This window comes from Globicephala melas, chromosome 14, assembly GCF_963455315.2.
Source record: "Globicephala melas chromosome 14, mGloMel1.2, whole genome shotgun sequence".
Lineage (NCBI taxonomy): Eukaryota > Metazoa > Chordata > Mammalia > Artiodactyla > Delphinidae > Globicephala > Globicephala melas.
Genome location: NC_083327.1, coordinates 73,663,369 through 73,679,341, shown reverse-complemented (window position 1 = coordinate 73,679,341; position 15,973 = coordinate 73,663,369). Strand labels below are relative to the sequence as shown.

The following is a 15,973-nucleotide window of genomic DNA, read 5'->3' as shown; positions in this document are numbered from 1 at the left end:
TTACCACTTTTTAAACAACAGTCTGCTGGCTTCATCAATCCATCATCATCGGAAACCTCAGTATTATATTTTCTCTCATTCTGAGGCACCCTAGCCCAGATTCAGTCAGTGGTTTCATTGCCAACACACTACTGCTTCTAGTGCCATCTGTACTCCAAAACAGTCCGCCTGCAGCTGGAACGCAGTCACTTTTTCTGTGTGTAACAACAGTTTAGCAACACTCGCGTTGGAAAAGGGACTAATTCAAGCATATTATTGCAAGGAGAAAAATATATGCGATCTAGTCTCTCACATTCATATAAAAATCACATTTAACCTTTATCTAACTTAAAAAGAAGGCCAAGTCACAGAGGGTCTGTAAAATCCTTCAGGTAACATTTCCAGGCCTTCACTTCCCTACGTGTTAAGAAATATTACTGTGCGATTAGCTCTGGAAAAAGAGTAAACTTAGGTAATTCTTAAATACTCCCAAACTTAAAAAAACTGTTTTTCCCTACAGATTCTTGTCATGCAACTTGTGAGTCCATTTAGGACTTGGATACCCCCTTCTGATTCTCTGCTTTCCACCTAAGAAAGCAGTCCCAAAGAAAGGAGGTAGGTGTCATCGAGTTGGCCAGATGAGCCATGCCGCCACCAAGCTAACCAACGAAACATGCCCTGATACTGAGCCATCTGGTTTTTATTTTTAATTGGAGAACTGTCTCTTCTCATTTGATACAGAGACGATGCTTTGTCAGAAGATCTAGGGCTGGGATTCTTAAAACAGGATCAAAAGTCCACACTGAAAAAAAAAAATTCAGTTCCTGGGCCCTAATCTCAGAAATCTCTCTGGGTCTGGAGGTGGAAAACTCCTCAGGTGAGAGTCAGCACCCTCAGGTTTTTTTTTCTTTCCATGACAATCCAGTGCTTAATTCACATCATGCCCTTCCACTGAGAACCCTGTGTAATCTACCCAGGGGATATGTACTTCTTTACAATAGAGGAAAAGCCAAACTGTGATCCTCTCATTCCTAAACCCTAATGGTACCAATATCACGCACGTGATCCTGGTTTGCTTCTGCCCAAAAAGGAGGCTTGACTCAAAGAATTAAACTTCTTGGAAGCATACAGGAGAATACCAAATGAGACGGTATTAAATGCATTACAGCAGCTATTCCAAAAAAGCAACTAGAAAATGTAACACATGAGAAAACAGCCGAGTTACAGTGTGAACAGCTAAAAAAAAACATGCAAAAAGCCCTCCTTTTTGTCTTTGTTAGGATGAGTAGGCGTTTTTGTTAGGATTCCGGAGCAAAGAGCAATCCTATTCCGTATTCGTCCAAACCTTAAACTCTTACCCTGCTACCCAGCTACCCCTCCTAACACACTGAAACTGAACCTGACGGCTATGTTTCAGCTCTAGATTATATTAGAGAACACTGCTTCAAATATCATATCTGGAGTGATGATGTCACAGACACCAGGAAACCCTCCAGACTCAATCGCCTCCCACTGGTGAGATGTGGTGGGTGCAGGGCCGGCCTCATCTGTGAGTCTGGGGTCTCTCTGTGAGAATGAACATCTGGGTGACAGCACCCTCACGGTGCTAAGGACACTGAGAACCAGAACACGGCTCTCTCCCAGTCCTCGGAAGGAGAAGGGCAGCGCGGGAGACATACCGATGGCGGGCCCGCCCTGCTTCTTTTCTTCTAGGATGGCCGCCAGGTCCCTGGGAACCTGCTTCTGCACGTGGCTGCCAGGCGGCTGCTCCAGCTCCGGGCTTTTCACCTTTAACAGCTGATTTGCCTTCTTGATCTTCTGACTGTACTGCCTGGCCATCAGGAAAACCCTGCTCCTGGTCTTGTCTGCGGTGTCCATGCCGGGGTCAGGGTTCTTCAGGTCTGCAGGGGACGGGCTGCTGCTGGCCACGTCGTAGGGACTCTCCACGGGCGGCAGGTCACTGACCAGCGACAGCCGGTGGAGACTCAGGCAGGAGCCGTCTTTGGAGGCCGGGGTTAGGTCAAGTGTGCAGGAGACCGGCCCCGGCCTGTCTCTGGGTGGCACGAGGGGGGCCCGGCCTGCGGGCAGGTAACGTGGGGAGCGCGCGCCCAGCTCTGGGGCGCTGCCCGCCAGCGGCCGCTCCTGCACGTCGTCTTTGCTAACGGGAAACGCCGCCAGGAGCCGGTCTCTGGCTTTGACTTCGTTTTTCTTGATGTAATTTTCCAGGTCATTCCAGATCTCATCTACTTCTTCAGACAGTTTATCGGAGATGGACCGATCCGCTATGGACAAGTTGCAGCCGAAGGAGTTATAGAACAAACTCAGATAATCGTTACCAGAGGGTCCCGGGGGGTAGGGCGCCTCGTCCTCGCTGAACTGGAGGCTGTCCTGGGAAACAGAGGCCCTCAGACTGTCACAGCACCCCAGGTCGGCCTCCAGGCCCAGGAAGGTGCTCCTCTTGGGACGTTTTAGGCTGCTGCACTTGAAGTCCTGGGAGGGCGCCTCTGGGAGCCCGATGGTGTCGTAGACGTTCTCCTCCACGACCTGGAGTTCGCGTGAGCTTTGGTTCCACGCCTCCCGGCCTGGGGAGGCACCATCTCTCTGGGGGTGCAGAGGGCTCTTCTCTGGGCTTGCCGGCCTCTTTGAGAAGGCCAGCTCCGGGGTGCTCTTGGGGCGAGCAGAGTCCCTGGCTGATTTGGGGGGAGGGGCTTCAGCTTCTTCCCGTTTAGCCACCATCAGTTTCAAGTCCTCATAACTTATGTTATCATAGACATGGTCTATGTCATCAATGGTCAGCTCTACAGAGGACCCGAAGGGAGTCATCCCGTCCAGCCCCTCTGTTTTAGGGTCATTCTGCAGTTCCCTTCGGGAGCTGTACTGAGGGCTGTCACTGTCCCTATTCCTCATGTCAGGGGGACACGTGTTGCTCTCGCCAGCACTGCTGGCCCGCCGCACAACCCTGTGGCCAGAGCTGGGGGTCTCCGAGGACTCGACCTGTCCCATGTGCCAACTGCAAGGTCGACTGGAAGTGCTGTCCTCACACAGTCGGGCAGAGTTCAGATCTGAAGGGGAGAAGGATGGCAGGAACATCTGATAATCATCTTCGTCCTCCTCATTCTCCTGCGGAGACCGCCGACTGGGGAACAAGGCTTGCCGGATCTGGTGGTCCGTCCAGATGCTTCTGACGGCCCCGCCCCCGCGAAGCACGTTGATAATGGCAGAACTGCTCGGCTGACTGTTCCTCTGGGCAGGAGACGGCCCTGCTGAAGTCAGCTGGGGAGACCCTTCCTCTCTGGAAACCTGAGGAGGATAGAGACATATCGATTGAATTGTAGCACCACAGGACACATGACTTAGGATGTTCTCCTGTATTTACACATTGCCTCTCCCCCTAGACTGTGATATTCTTAAAGAAAATGATCAGTAAACATTGTTGATTTTTTTTTTTTTTTTTTTTTGCGGTACGCGGGCCTCTCACTGTTGGGGCCTCTCCCACTGCGGAGCACAGGCTCCAGACGCACAGGCTCAGCGGCCATGGCTCACGGGCCCAGACGCTCCGCGGCATGTGGGATCTTCCCAGACCGGGGCACGAACCCGCATCCCCTGCATCGGCAGGCGGATCACCACTGCGCCACCAGGGAGGCCCAAACATTGTCGATTTTAACTGTGTTGGAAAGCACATCAGATTTTTTGCAAAAGGAGCAGAAAGGACAGGAACTGATATTTGCTTAGAAATAGGCTAGGCCATTTGAAGACATTCTCCAAACTTAACGTTCACAATCACTCTTTGGATTAGATATGATTGTACCAGTTTCACAGTAAGGAAATCTAGGCTCTTAGGATTCAGTAACATGTTTTCCCCCAGCAGTGGAAAGGCTAGCATGTAAACCCAGGTTTGACTCCAAATACCTTTCCCCACTGCAGGGAATTGGCTAAATACAGAAAACTCTTAGATATTTCTAATAATTCCGATGTGTTCTCGGTAAATAACATTATATAAATGAACATATATAGGTGTCAAGGGCCATGGTATCTGATTTCTATTTGGGGTTTGATTCTTAGCGGTCTTACTGTGGTTTCCGGTCTACGAGAAACACCCCTGTCGGTGATCTGACTGCAGACCCCCAAGGGTTTTCCTTTAAATCTGCAGACCTGCATGAACCTGACCAGCAGTGCCTTGGTTTATAGATTCTAGGCAAAAGAGCCTTTGTTGCAGGAATTTAATTTAATCCACTACTGAGCTAATGAAATTTCTACTTTCTTTCAAAATACATTTAATTAAGCAATATTTAGATGCCAATTAGGGAGTAAATTATGAGTGACATTAATGATTTTTAATCAGAGAAAACAATGGGTCTGTTATAACTTGGAACCTTTCCTGATGGAGCTCAACTGTGCAGACAGGGAGTGGACTGCCCTCTGATGCCCTCTGTGGGTACTGGGATTAGCTTCAACGATTTGAAAGGGTTAAGACAGGTTCAAACTAATTAGTACCAGGGGTATATTTTCTGGTCAAAACACTATAGTAACCTATTGGAAATGTCAAATTAGCAAGAATTTTTCATCACTGATCAATGAAATTGGGATACATATTACCTTGGAATATCCACCTATTAATATGTCTGTCTGTCTGCTTACCTGCCTGTCTATCAGGGAGGGCAAAGATACAATTTTATCCTGAATGTTGTTTTTCTATTAAAAATTTAAAGCTAAAAACATCTAATTAGTCATTGAATCTTTTGTTCATTTTTTTCAGATAGTAAAAATGTGGGGCTTCCCTGGTGGTGCAGTGGTTGAGAGTCCGCCTGCCGATGCAGGGGACGCGGGTCGTGCCCCGGTCCGGGAAGATCCCACATACCGCGGAGCGGCTGGGCCCGTGAGCCATGGCCTCTGAGCCTGCGCGTCCGGAGCCTGTGCTCCGCAACGGGAGAGGCCACAACAGTGAGAGGCCCGCATACCGCAAAAAAAAAAAAAAAAAAAAAAAAAAATGTGGACTATTTGAAGACTAGGAATAAATGAATACACACACATATAGATATATGTGCACACATACAAATATATATATATTATATTTTGGCTCTTCTGTTTTTTTTCTTTACCCTTTAATATCTCTCCCTTTTCCTCTTACTCAGACTGCACTGGTAAAATGTTTATAAAATATAGGTACGCAGTAACTACATTTTATAAAATAAAACAAGTTAGTATTAGCTAGTTAAATCATGATCAAACACTGTGGAAGTGTAACAAAACAATTCTGTGAACAGCCAGAAGTAATACCTTCTTAAAATCTTTCATTCCAGAAAAATTCCCGGACATTTTAGAAAATTAGAAACCCCGAATTGTTAATATCAAAGTATATTTTTAAGGTAACTACACTTTTTTTGTTTGTTTGTTCAGCCACGCTGCGTGGCTTGCGGGATCTTATTTCCCCAACCAGGGATCAAACCCGTGTCCCTGGCAGTGGAAGTGCAGAGTCCTAACCACTGGACTGCCAGGGAATTCCCAAAAGGTAACTACACTTGAAGTGAAGTTAGCAGTAATTTGGAAGGTGAAAGTTTATATCAAATAAATCATCAGGAGAACTGAGGAAGCTGTTAGATTTAGAAATAATCAGTATATGGATTGGACACAGCACAGAAGTATGTAGTGTAGAGCCCTCGTGATGAACAGTTTTCCACATTCTCAGCATTACGGTTACTTAATAGTAACATAATAAGAGCTAATTTATGGGGCACTTGTTTTGTGCCAAATACTGTACTAAGCACATTATAAAACATATCACATTTAATCTTTATAACAATTCCATAAATTAGGAAACTAAGTCTTGGTAAGGTTTAACAACTTGCATACAGTCATACAGCTTATAAACGGCAGAAATGGATTTGAACCCATGTCTTAATCCTCAGCTTATATATGAGCTAAATCTCTCTCCCTCTCTCCTTCCCTTTATCTCTCGCTATATACACACATGCACACACACACAAACACGGCTTTAGAAGGTATATTCTAGGAGAAACGTTAATCTCTTTATCTCTTTAATCTCTCCCTGCATTTAGTATACATTCATTTTTGTTAGGAGATGGAATTTTACCACTAAGAAAAAAGTACATTGGTGTTTTCTTTCTTTCTTGTCTTCAGATTGTATAAGGTATAGTTAGTCCCCATATGGAGACTTGACTCGATCACTATCGTAGAAAGTTTCCGAGAAGCTCTTGAGATTGTATCTCTAGGACTAATAGAGCGATTCCCCTAGCTGGTACTAAGCCAGGCTTGCTCCGTGATCATAGCTTGGCTGCCTTACAAGGGCACCGTCCCAGGGTTTGTTTATGAAAACAAAGTACATTAAAAAAATCAAAATCTCATGCCATATTTCAGGACAATGAACCAATTCATGTTAATAAATTTCAAAAGCTTCCAAACAGAAATATGTACTACCTGAAAAAAATCCACATGCCGTAATTTTAAGCAAATAGCTTAGAGATAAGACCATGTTGATTTTTAGACATTTAGGCGTCTAACCTGAAAGATACATTATTTATTAACAGGGTCACTTTGGCCCTGTGCCAAGGAGTGGAGCACGTAGAATCGCGGGGGAGATGTTCACAGCCACGTTGCTACAGTTACAGAGCACGAAGTAAGAAGCTGCGCTCAGTCCCCTAAGCACTGTTAAGTAAGCCAGTTGATCAGTAGGCATACTGGATGTGGTTTGCCCAGGTCAGGATACAATAGGCATTGTTCGTAGGTAATAAATTTGAATATACATCTTCTAATACAACATACCATTTTCATTCTGCCTCTCCTAACCTTTTATTGGAGGGAGAAAAATCAAAGCTTGATATAGTGAAGTTTCATTATACCACCTATGATCACACCTCTTATACCAGCAGCAGGACCATATTCTTAGACGGGGATCTTTGTGATTGAAGTCTGATGCTTTGAAAAGGGAGCAAATACTCAGGATGCAAGAGCCTCAGTCTTATATGCACAGAGGCACAGGGCAATGTGGGGTGCACCACACTAGCCCTGTGTGGGTGTTACATCTTTTTTTTTTATTAATTTATTTTATTATTATTATTTTATTTTTGGCTGTGTTGGGGTCTTCGTCGCTGCACACAGGCTTTCTCTAGTTTCAGTGAGCGGGGGCTACTCTTCGTTGTGGTGCCTGGGCTTCTCATTGCGATGGCTTCTCTTGTTGCGGAGCACGGGCTCTAAGCACGCAGGCTTCAGTAGTTGCAGCACGCAGGCTCAGTAGTTGTGGTTCACGGGCTCTAGAGTGCAGGCTCAGTAGTTGTGGCACATGGGCTTAGTTGCTCCATGGCATGCGGGATCTTCCCGGACCAGGGCTCGAACCCGTGTTCCCTGCATTGGCAGGCGGATTCTTAACCACTGCGCCACCAGGGAAGCCTAGGTGTTACATCTTAAGGTATTAGCTTCTGAATAGAGAGGTGGGGCAGAAGAATGAAGAAATCATTGCCTTTGTTCTGAGAGATGAAGCTGGGGTGGTGAGGTGGAGGGAGAGTTGATAAGGACGAGCCCTAACTTAAATCTATGTCAACATGTAAAATAATTGTTTACACTTGGAAGATTAGCTGCAGATGAGACATATAAGGAAAGGGTAGGTATAAAGGGCACCTAAAGTAAACATTTCAAAATAAGAAATGCCAATAGTACTTACCTTTTGGATGTCTTGTGCTGTTTCTGAAAAATAAAAGTTTTTTTATCTTTTAAGTTTGAGGATTAAAAATGTCTCATACATAGGTAAGCACTCACATTTTATAGGGCTTTTAAACTTATTGTTAATAATTGAAGCCCAAGCATCTCTGGGCTCTTGAGACCTCACTTTTAGAAAATGCCTCTCAGTTATCCAAGTATAGATCTTGTACTACATGTAAAACAACCATACATGTATCTGAGTGATAAGTATCTTCCTTAAATCCCTGAGAGCAATGGACCAATTCATATGAATACGTTTCAAAAGCTTCCCCCCACCCAAATATATATTACCTGAAAAAATAATCCACATGCCCTAAGCCATGAAACTCACTTAAACATCAGATTATGCTTCTGTTAATTTTTAAATATTCTATTGGCTTTCATTGAAGATATAGCATTTATCAACAGGGTCACCTTGGCACTGTGCTAAGGAGGGTGCAAGAGGAATTGTGGGGAGAGATTTACCAGCCACATCCTCATATATACCCTTACGATTCTCTGATCATGTGTGTCTCATCTTTCAACACTGTTTAATTACAGAAGCATTTAAAGTAAAAAGCGATCAAACCCTCTCCACAAATTCCACCCTGCAGAGGTAGCCACACGTAAAAGTTTGATGTTCATCTTCCCAGGTCCCATGCCCACTGCCCCAATCCCACAACAATGCACAGTTTTTTTGCTCTCAAAGGTGCAATATGCAAAATTGAATTTCCTGCTAAATATATGTAGACACTCTTATCAGTAGACAGATATGTACTTGATTCTTTTTGACAGCTGCAGAATATTCCATGTAGTATTCCAGAATTTACTACAACTTTTAAAACTATTTCCCACTAGATGGGCATTTTATGTGGTGTCTTGTTATATAAACCCTGCAAAGAACACAGATACTCATAGATCTGTGCTCACTTGGGTGAGCACTTCTATACAGGAAGTGTACGTTGTGAAATTTCTATGGGTGAAAAATTTGAAATTTTTGGTTCAAGAGCAAATACACATTTTCAATTTAAATGGGCATTAACAAATTTTGCTCCAAAAAGGTTGCAGAAATTTATACACCAACAGTTTCAGAGTGCCTGTTTTTCTTTTCTTTTGGCCAAGCCCACAGCTTTCTCCTCTCCGTTTATCTCACTGAAATGTATGATTTTTCTGATCACTAATACAGGTGACCATTTGTAAATTTTATTGGCAGTTTGTGTTTCTTCTGTGAAACTGCCCAATTATATTCTCTGCCTTTCAAAAAAGAGTCCACGTCTACTGAGCCCACATGCCACAACCACTGAAGCCCGCGCGCCCAGAGCCCGGGCTCTGCAATGAGAAGCCACTGCAATGAGAAGCACGCGCACCGCAACAAAGAGTAGCCCCCACTCACCGCAACCAGAGAAAAACCTGCGTGCAGCAACGAAAACCCAACGCAGCCAGAAACAATAAATAAATATAATAAATTTATTAAAAAAAGAGTCCTTTGTCCGTTTTTTAAATAGATTTAATTAATTAATTAATTTTTTGGCTGCGTTGGGTCTTTGTTGTTGTGCACGGGCTTTCTCTAGTTGCAGAGAGCAGGGGCTACTCTTCGTTGCGGTGCGCGGGCTTCTCATTGCGATGGCTTCTCTTGTTGCGGAGCACAGACTCTAGGCATGCGGGCTTCAGTAGCTGTGGCTCGCGGGCTCTAGAGCGCAGGCTCAGTAGTTGTGGTGCACAGGCTTAGTTGCTCCGTGGCATGTGGGATCTTCCCGGACCAGGGCTCGAACCCATGTCCCCTGCATTGGCAGACAGATTCTTAAGCACTGTGCCACCAGGGAAGCCCCTGTCCTTTCTTTTTGATATATGGGATTTCTTAACATCAACATTCACAGATATTCATCTTTTTATGCCCATTATCTATGCTGCAAACGTTTTATGTCATTCAGCCTTACATTTTATAATGGGATTAATCAAATCTGCCAATCTGTAATTCATCTTGTGTTTATTTTTTGTGTGTATGGTTTGACTTAGTGGATATCAACAAGAATGAAAAAAGAAAGTTATTTTAGGACTTACCGCTGGTCTTCAAAACTTTATGCGATCTTGAGGAAGGTTCTGAGCGAAAAGATAAGGCCAGCATCATTTGCAAAACCAAATCAAGTTTTTTTCTTTATAAGTGAATTATTAGCTTATGGGCAAATGAATTGAGCTCTAGAAATTTTCTATCAAATTCATCTAAATCCTGATTGCTTAGAGATACTTAGCAGCAAGACATTCCCTCCATCAAAACTGTAGGATAAATAGTAAGCTGTGCGATCTGGCGTCACCTAACAGAAAACCAACCCTACCAACTAGTAGAGCAATGTTCTGAGCTTTAACTACCACCTATAAGTGGATAACGTTCAATTTTATATTCTTCTGCCAGAGCCCTACCGCAAGCTCCAGGTCTCAGATGCCAACTGTCCATCTGACGTGTCTCCAACATGCCCATAGACCCGGCAAACTCAACACGTCCCAGTCGCAGCTCACCAGTCTCCCCCATCTGCTCTTCCATTTGGATTCTTATCTTAGTTGTCACTCACATTACCCTCCCTAGTTAGCGACCAGGACATCATTTTAAGTTTCTCCTGTTTTCATCCATCATGGTCTTGTGGGATCCCAGGAACACTCCACCCCAATCACCACTGTCTTATTCCAAACCTTTACCATCTCTCGCCCAAGCTAGAGGAACAGCCTCCTACCAATTCTCCCTGCCTACTTCATTTTCCACATCGAGCCAGAACTCTCATTTTAAAAGGCAAACATTTCATTGCTTAAAATCCTTCCATAGCTTGCAGGATAAAGTTCAAACCCTCTGCGTGGCCTACTCGGCCTTCCACGATCAGGGCCCAATCTGTACTTCCAGCCACATCTCTTTCCGATTGACCTTGCCCACCTCTACCTCCGGCCCACCTTGCAGCCAGGCCAAACAACTGGCAATAGCTGTCTGATCTAAGGTACGCTGGCTCAAGTCTCAGGGCCTTTGCATGTGCTATTCCCACCCCATCAGGCTCCTCAGCTCCCAGATCCCATCTGGGGTACTGGTCCTCTACTCTGTACGGCCTTCTCTCTCCTTCCTAGAGGGTTCACCTCTCTCCTTTGTCTCCCCGCTCTTTCTTCCTTTCAACCTCTACTACAGCTCCATTGTATGAACTGGTATTTATTCAACCTTTTTTTGACTCTCCCACTAGACTACAAACTCCTTGCAAGCAGGAATCCTGTGTATTATTCGTACATTCCCAGTTCTTAGTACAGTGCAGGAAATTAGGTAGATACTCAATAAATGCCGATTTAAATGGAAAAAAAAATCCGAGGGCTAAGGGAATACCACACGAAGTCTGGTTTAGCAAATGTGTGTTAAAATTTTAGGTCTGAATACTCTCTGGGATGCGTCATTTACAGGATACAATTTTTCACTAGCGATAGTAAAGAGAATTTAAGTACCTGCAGGCCAATGGTAATAACATGCTATACAAAGTGAACTTAGTTGATTGACATGTTTTTTTATATTCACTGGAAAATAGAGAGTTAAGTAGAAAGAGTTTTAGAACCAAAGCTTGAGAGCCCCACCTGGAGGCATTCTCAAAGGTATTCAAACTGGCGGTGTGCTCAGAAACCGGAAAGAATATACCTTTTTGTCACACTGAAAGGGACTTTCACGACTAACGCCCCATAATTATCTTGATTACCGCATCCTATTTACCAGATTTTCTTCTTAGCCGATATGAAGCAGAACCATCTTTAGAGCCACAAAAGGCCTTTGTCTCTCCCTCAGGACTGTAACAGAAGCCTGGGTAATCTGTAACGTAAGAACCACATGCATCTATAAGAAGGAAGCGTTCCGGAACGTCTCAGCAAATGGGTAGGACTTGTTTTGATACCTATGGATTTATTCTTTTTCGTCAGGCATGGTAGAATCCCTCCTTCCATAACTGGTGTTGAATATGCATCTCAAGACTTTCTGTTTACTGACTGCTGGAGTGTGTTAGCAAGCTAGCCCGCAACCCCTCCTCCGACCCCGCCCAGCGCCCACCAGGCACACACAGGCACTCTTTCTCTGTACTCTCTTCTTTTCACTCTCTGGCAGAAAGAGCTCTAACCATTGGCTCTACTCTTACTAGAAAGTTAGTTCAAGTGTGTAGGGTGTGATAACTTCCTACACCCACTCAGACTCGTCTGCAGCTCTAAGACCCACAGTGGTCAGTCAGTTCCATGAACATGAAAATCCCTGCAGCTGAACTTGCTACCAAGGCCCCTGACAGACTGCGGTGATGGGCCACAACAGAGGCCCTGTCAAGGTAAAACCAAATGGAGAATTCCCTCTAGGTAGCAATTTTGTGAGGCATTGGTGCCCGGCGTGGCGGTGGAGGGAGGCGAGTCCTTCCTGCCCCCGTGGAAGCTGTCCTCCCGGGCAGCGACTCTCCATGTTTTTCTAGACGTGGCTCCTTTGAACATGTGATGAATGGTTTAGGTTCTCTTCCCAGACAGGGGGTTTTCATTTTATTTCATCTAAGGGGTACACAGGTTTTGGATTAAGAAACTCTGGTCTAATCCTGAAGTAGTGCAGCGTATTCCAAGATCATCTGCACCTAAAGCCTGAGGGTAAACAATTTTAGGACACGGCCGTAGACTGGCGTTCTTCAAATCGGGGTTACGGCCCTTCAAGGGCATCTGAAGTGCAAGAAAGTTCTGAGGACTGTTAAAGACCACATACACTTCTCCGGGGTCAGAGGCCATTTGGTCCAATGGACTGGCCTGCTCTGTTCACAGCCAGCTGAGACCAAAGTCAGGGTAGGGCAAGTAAGGTTATTTTCCTAGGCTGAGCTGCTCTGGCCCAGGCCTGGCCTGGCAGAGAGGCACATAGCACCGTTAGAGGCTTCACGTCATTCCGTGCGCTCACAGAATCTTAATGGTGTCCAAGAGCTAGCTCAGAGCCTGGGAATAAATACACAATGTTGAATGTAGCTGCTCACATGGAACAGCTGACCTCTCTGGATCCCCATCTTCCTCCATCTTTTCTCCTGATTCTCACCTGCCCATCCATGACCTTGCCTTCGCTTCAGAGCGCCCAGATATGTTATATACATTATATACATATATTTATAGAAGAAATAAGGGGCACATTGTGCAGCGGAGGAAATGTAGCTAATATTTCGTAAGAACTGCAACTAGAGTATAATCTCTAAAAACTGTTGTACACGTGTAACTTATGTAATACTGCAAATCAACGATACCTCAGTAAAAAGAATCTTCGAGAGATTTCCACTGAATAAAATGAGCGGCTTCAGAGAACACAGGGCAAGGAGCCCCAGCCCAGCTCTCTGGTGGGGATCACCTTGCATCATTTCTCGGGATCTCACGGACACGCAGTGGGGAATCTCAGTGACAGTGGCGGTGTTCATTTTTCTACTTCAGTAATGTTTCTTTATTTTTCCCCCCCCTGGAGAATTAACAACCAGCAGGCTGGGGGGTGGGCTGGGGTAGGGTGGGGTAGGTGAATCAGCGTTTGCTCTTGGGGAAAGATTCCTCAAAAGTAAGTTATTTAGAAAATTTTAAGTAAAAGTTTCTGTCAGACCTGGCTGTAAGTCTTTAAAGCTATTGCTTCTTTTTAAATTCTATTTAATCTGGGAGATCACAAGGATGTGATAAGTGCTTCGAACAGGTCTTATTTTATAAGACCTCACTTATATTTATTCTCTGACTGCTATGACAAGTCCAGAGACACAATAACATATGTGGGGCAGTTGTAATTTTAAAATGTGACCTGCATCTGGAAAACCAATACCTATCTAGTTAGCGTGATTACTGCAGATAATCAACATAGATTTTCCGCTAATGGAGTGAGGTGGGAAATGCATTGTGGGACCATCATTTTTGGTGGTGGCAGAGGTGGGGCAAGGGTGACCCTGGAAGCATATCTTACACTGTGAGTTGATGCAGAGACCAGCGGCAAGCCGTCGGGGAGCTCACAGATGAACCGAGAAATTATTGTAGAAACAAGCCAATGGGTTAGAAAGAGGGTATACTGTCTGCTGGCTCTGTTTGTCAAAACAGCGAATAGAGAGCTGCTACTTTCCCACAATGGACGTTTGCCATAAACTTGTAGAAACTTGAGAGAGACGAGGAGACAATGAGATTTCAAATTGTGTAGAAAACAAAACTTACGAACGGCATCCATTTCAAGTATCGCTTGCTTGGCCTGAAAGAAAGAAGGTGTAGCTATAACTGCAGTGACCTTTTTCTGTCTCTTCTTTAAACTACCAACCCTAATACGGGTCTTCTCCCACCTGAGTGAGTGGTTTTGGAAAAGCTTAAAGAAAAACAAAACCAAAACTCATTTCTTTTAGGCATTAACACATAGTTCAAGGGATTCCAACAGATGAGCATCCGTCCTCGTGTGGGTGGTAGCTGCTGCACCACTGGTGCCCCAGAGCTAAGCTTACAGCCCTCACCTGGAGAGAAAGGAGGAAGGGAAGGAGGGAGGGAAGGAGGGGGAGGGAAGGGGAAGGAGACACAGGCAGGGAGGTGTAGGAGGAGGAAGGGAAAATAAGAGGGAGGGAGAGAAACTTTCACTGAAGGTTCAAAAACCTGGCTGAGCAGCGTATCAAAATCTAGATTCCTGCTACCCAACCCTAGTCTACTGAATCCAGCCCTGATCTATGGAGCCAAAGGCTCAAGGGACAGGGCCTAGGACCTACACCAGCAGCCCTCCCCGTATCTTTGGGGCATTATAAGTCTTCTGAGCTGAATGCAAACTAGTTGCTGGACAGTTCCCCTGTCCTTCCAAATATTATGCGATTATCATCAGCTGACTCTCCCAGCACCCCTGTACCTACCATCACTTGTGTGTGCCCTAGAATCTCCCAGAGGGGGAGAAAGAGCTGCGGTGTGGGAGAAGGACCCTGGAGGACACGGTTTGTGATCCTGGCTTTAGCACTTAACGAGGCAGGTGCTCTCATATTCCTGCATGTGTTTCTTCGACCTTAAGATGGTAAGATAGGAGCGACCTTTCAAAGTTGCTACCAGGACCAAATGACAGGCACTCAACCCAAGTTAGTTACCATTTACTCCCGCAGGGGACTGGCCCTGAATACCTTGACTCTTGCTTTCTCTGCATACAAACTTCTCCCCGACTCAACCCCCGAGCTTCTGAACTTTATTGCTTTGAGGCTTCTTTTTGTGTAATTATTGCCATATGTTATCAATGTATAGGGAACAGTGAAAAGAAAAGTTAATGGCCTTAACATCAGTCATCTTGCTGAGGATTCAAAGAAGAAAAAAACTAGGTAGGTTTTCTCGCCTCTTTCATGTCATTTTCATTTTTCAAGGTAGTGTAATGGAACCTACAAACATTATGCTAAAAATAACTTTAAAAATAATTTTACTAATACTTTGTCACAGTATGTGATGATATCACAGTAAAAATGTCTGGGCTAAGGGGCAACCAAAAAAAAAAAAAAAACAAACCACAAAACAATGCAGTCACCTGAGTTTTGAGAAAACAAATGCTTAGATTTTTATGACACTGATATTTCTATCATACATTCAGAGTTTGAGGTTACTAGTTGAAGTTAATTTCAGACACAAACGTTAGCTCAGTTTCCGTGAAGTGCATTGGCAGAACCATGCGAATATACAAAATGCAACAGTCTCTACCTGAACCTTATTCCCAACTAATCTGGATGAAATTTAGTTTATATGCCACGTATACAGATGGGCCATATGGCTAATTCCCAGCAAGTTCCTTGGTATCCATAAACTTGACTTCGAGAACTCAGTATTTTTTTTTCTGGTCTTGACATTTAATTCAAAAAAAGTCTATTCCCACATTTTTCCACTAGGGGTCAGCCAGAGACTATCACTGAATTAAAGGAATGGAAGGAGGTTACAAGGAACCTAACCTCTGCAGCTGTGTTAACAGTAGAACTGTGGTACATCTTTTTTTTTTTTTTTTTTTTTGGTACGCAGGCCTCTCACTGCCGTGGCCTCTCCCGTTGCGGAGCACAGGCTCCGGACGCGCAGGCTCAGCGGCCATGGCTCACAGGCGCAGCCGCTCCGCGGCATGTGGGATCTTCCCGGACCGGGGCACGAACCCGTGTCCCCCGCATCGGCAGAAGGACTCTCAACCACTGCGCCACCAGGGAAGCCCGGTGGTACATTTTTTGATGTTTGTTCCCATTATGTAATTCTTTTATTTGATAGGAGTAAATATAGTTTGAAAGCTTCAAGAAAATAACTTAAGAAACAGTCTTGAGAAGAGAGAAAACTTCAACTTAGT

General features: G+C 44.7%; 1 protein-coding gene across 5 annotated transcripts in view; it reads right to left on the bottom strand.

Annotated features, from left to right (window-relative positions):
• PLEKHG1 (pleckstrin homology and RhoGEF domain containing G1) overlaps window positions 1-15,973 on the bottom strand; it is a 223,313-nt gene that overhangs the window by 7,523 nt on the left and 199,817 nt on the right. For all 5 annotated transcript variants that reach the window (XM_030853164.2, XM_060283667.2, XM_060283669.1 and 2 more), the window contains 5 exons: window positions 13,861-13,894; window positions 11,399-11,494; window positions 9,733-9,771; window positions 7,655-7,677; window positions 1,659-3,279 (listed from right to left, as the gene is read on the bottom strand). In XM_030853164.2, coding sequence (XP_030709024.2) covers window positions 1,659-3,279; window positions 7,655-7,677; window positions 9,733-9,771; window positions 11,399-11,494; window positions 13,861-13,894 — 1,813 coding nt within the window. The remainder of the gene's footprint in view (window positions 1-1,658; window positions 3,280-7,654; window positions 7,678-9,732; window positions 9,772-11,398; window positions 11,495-13,860; window positions 13,895-15,973) is intronic.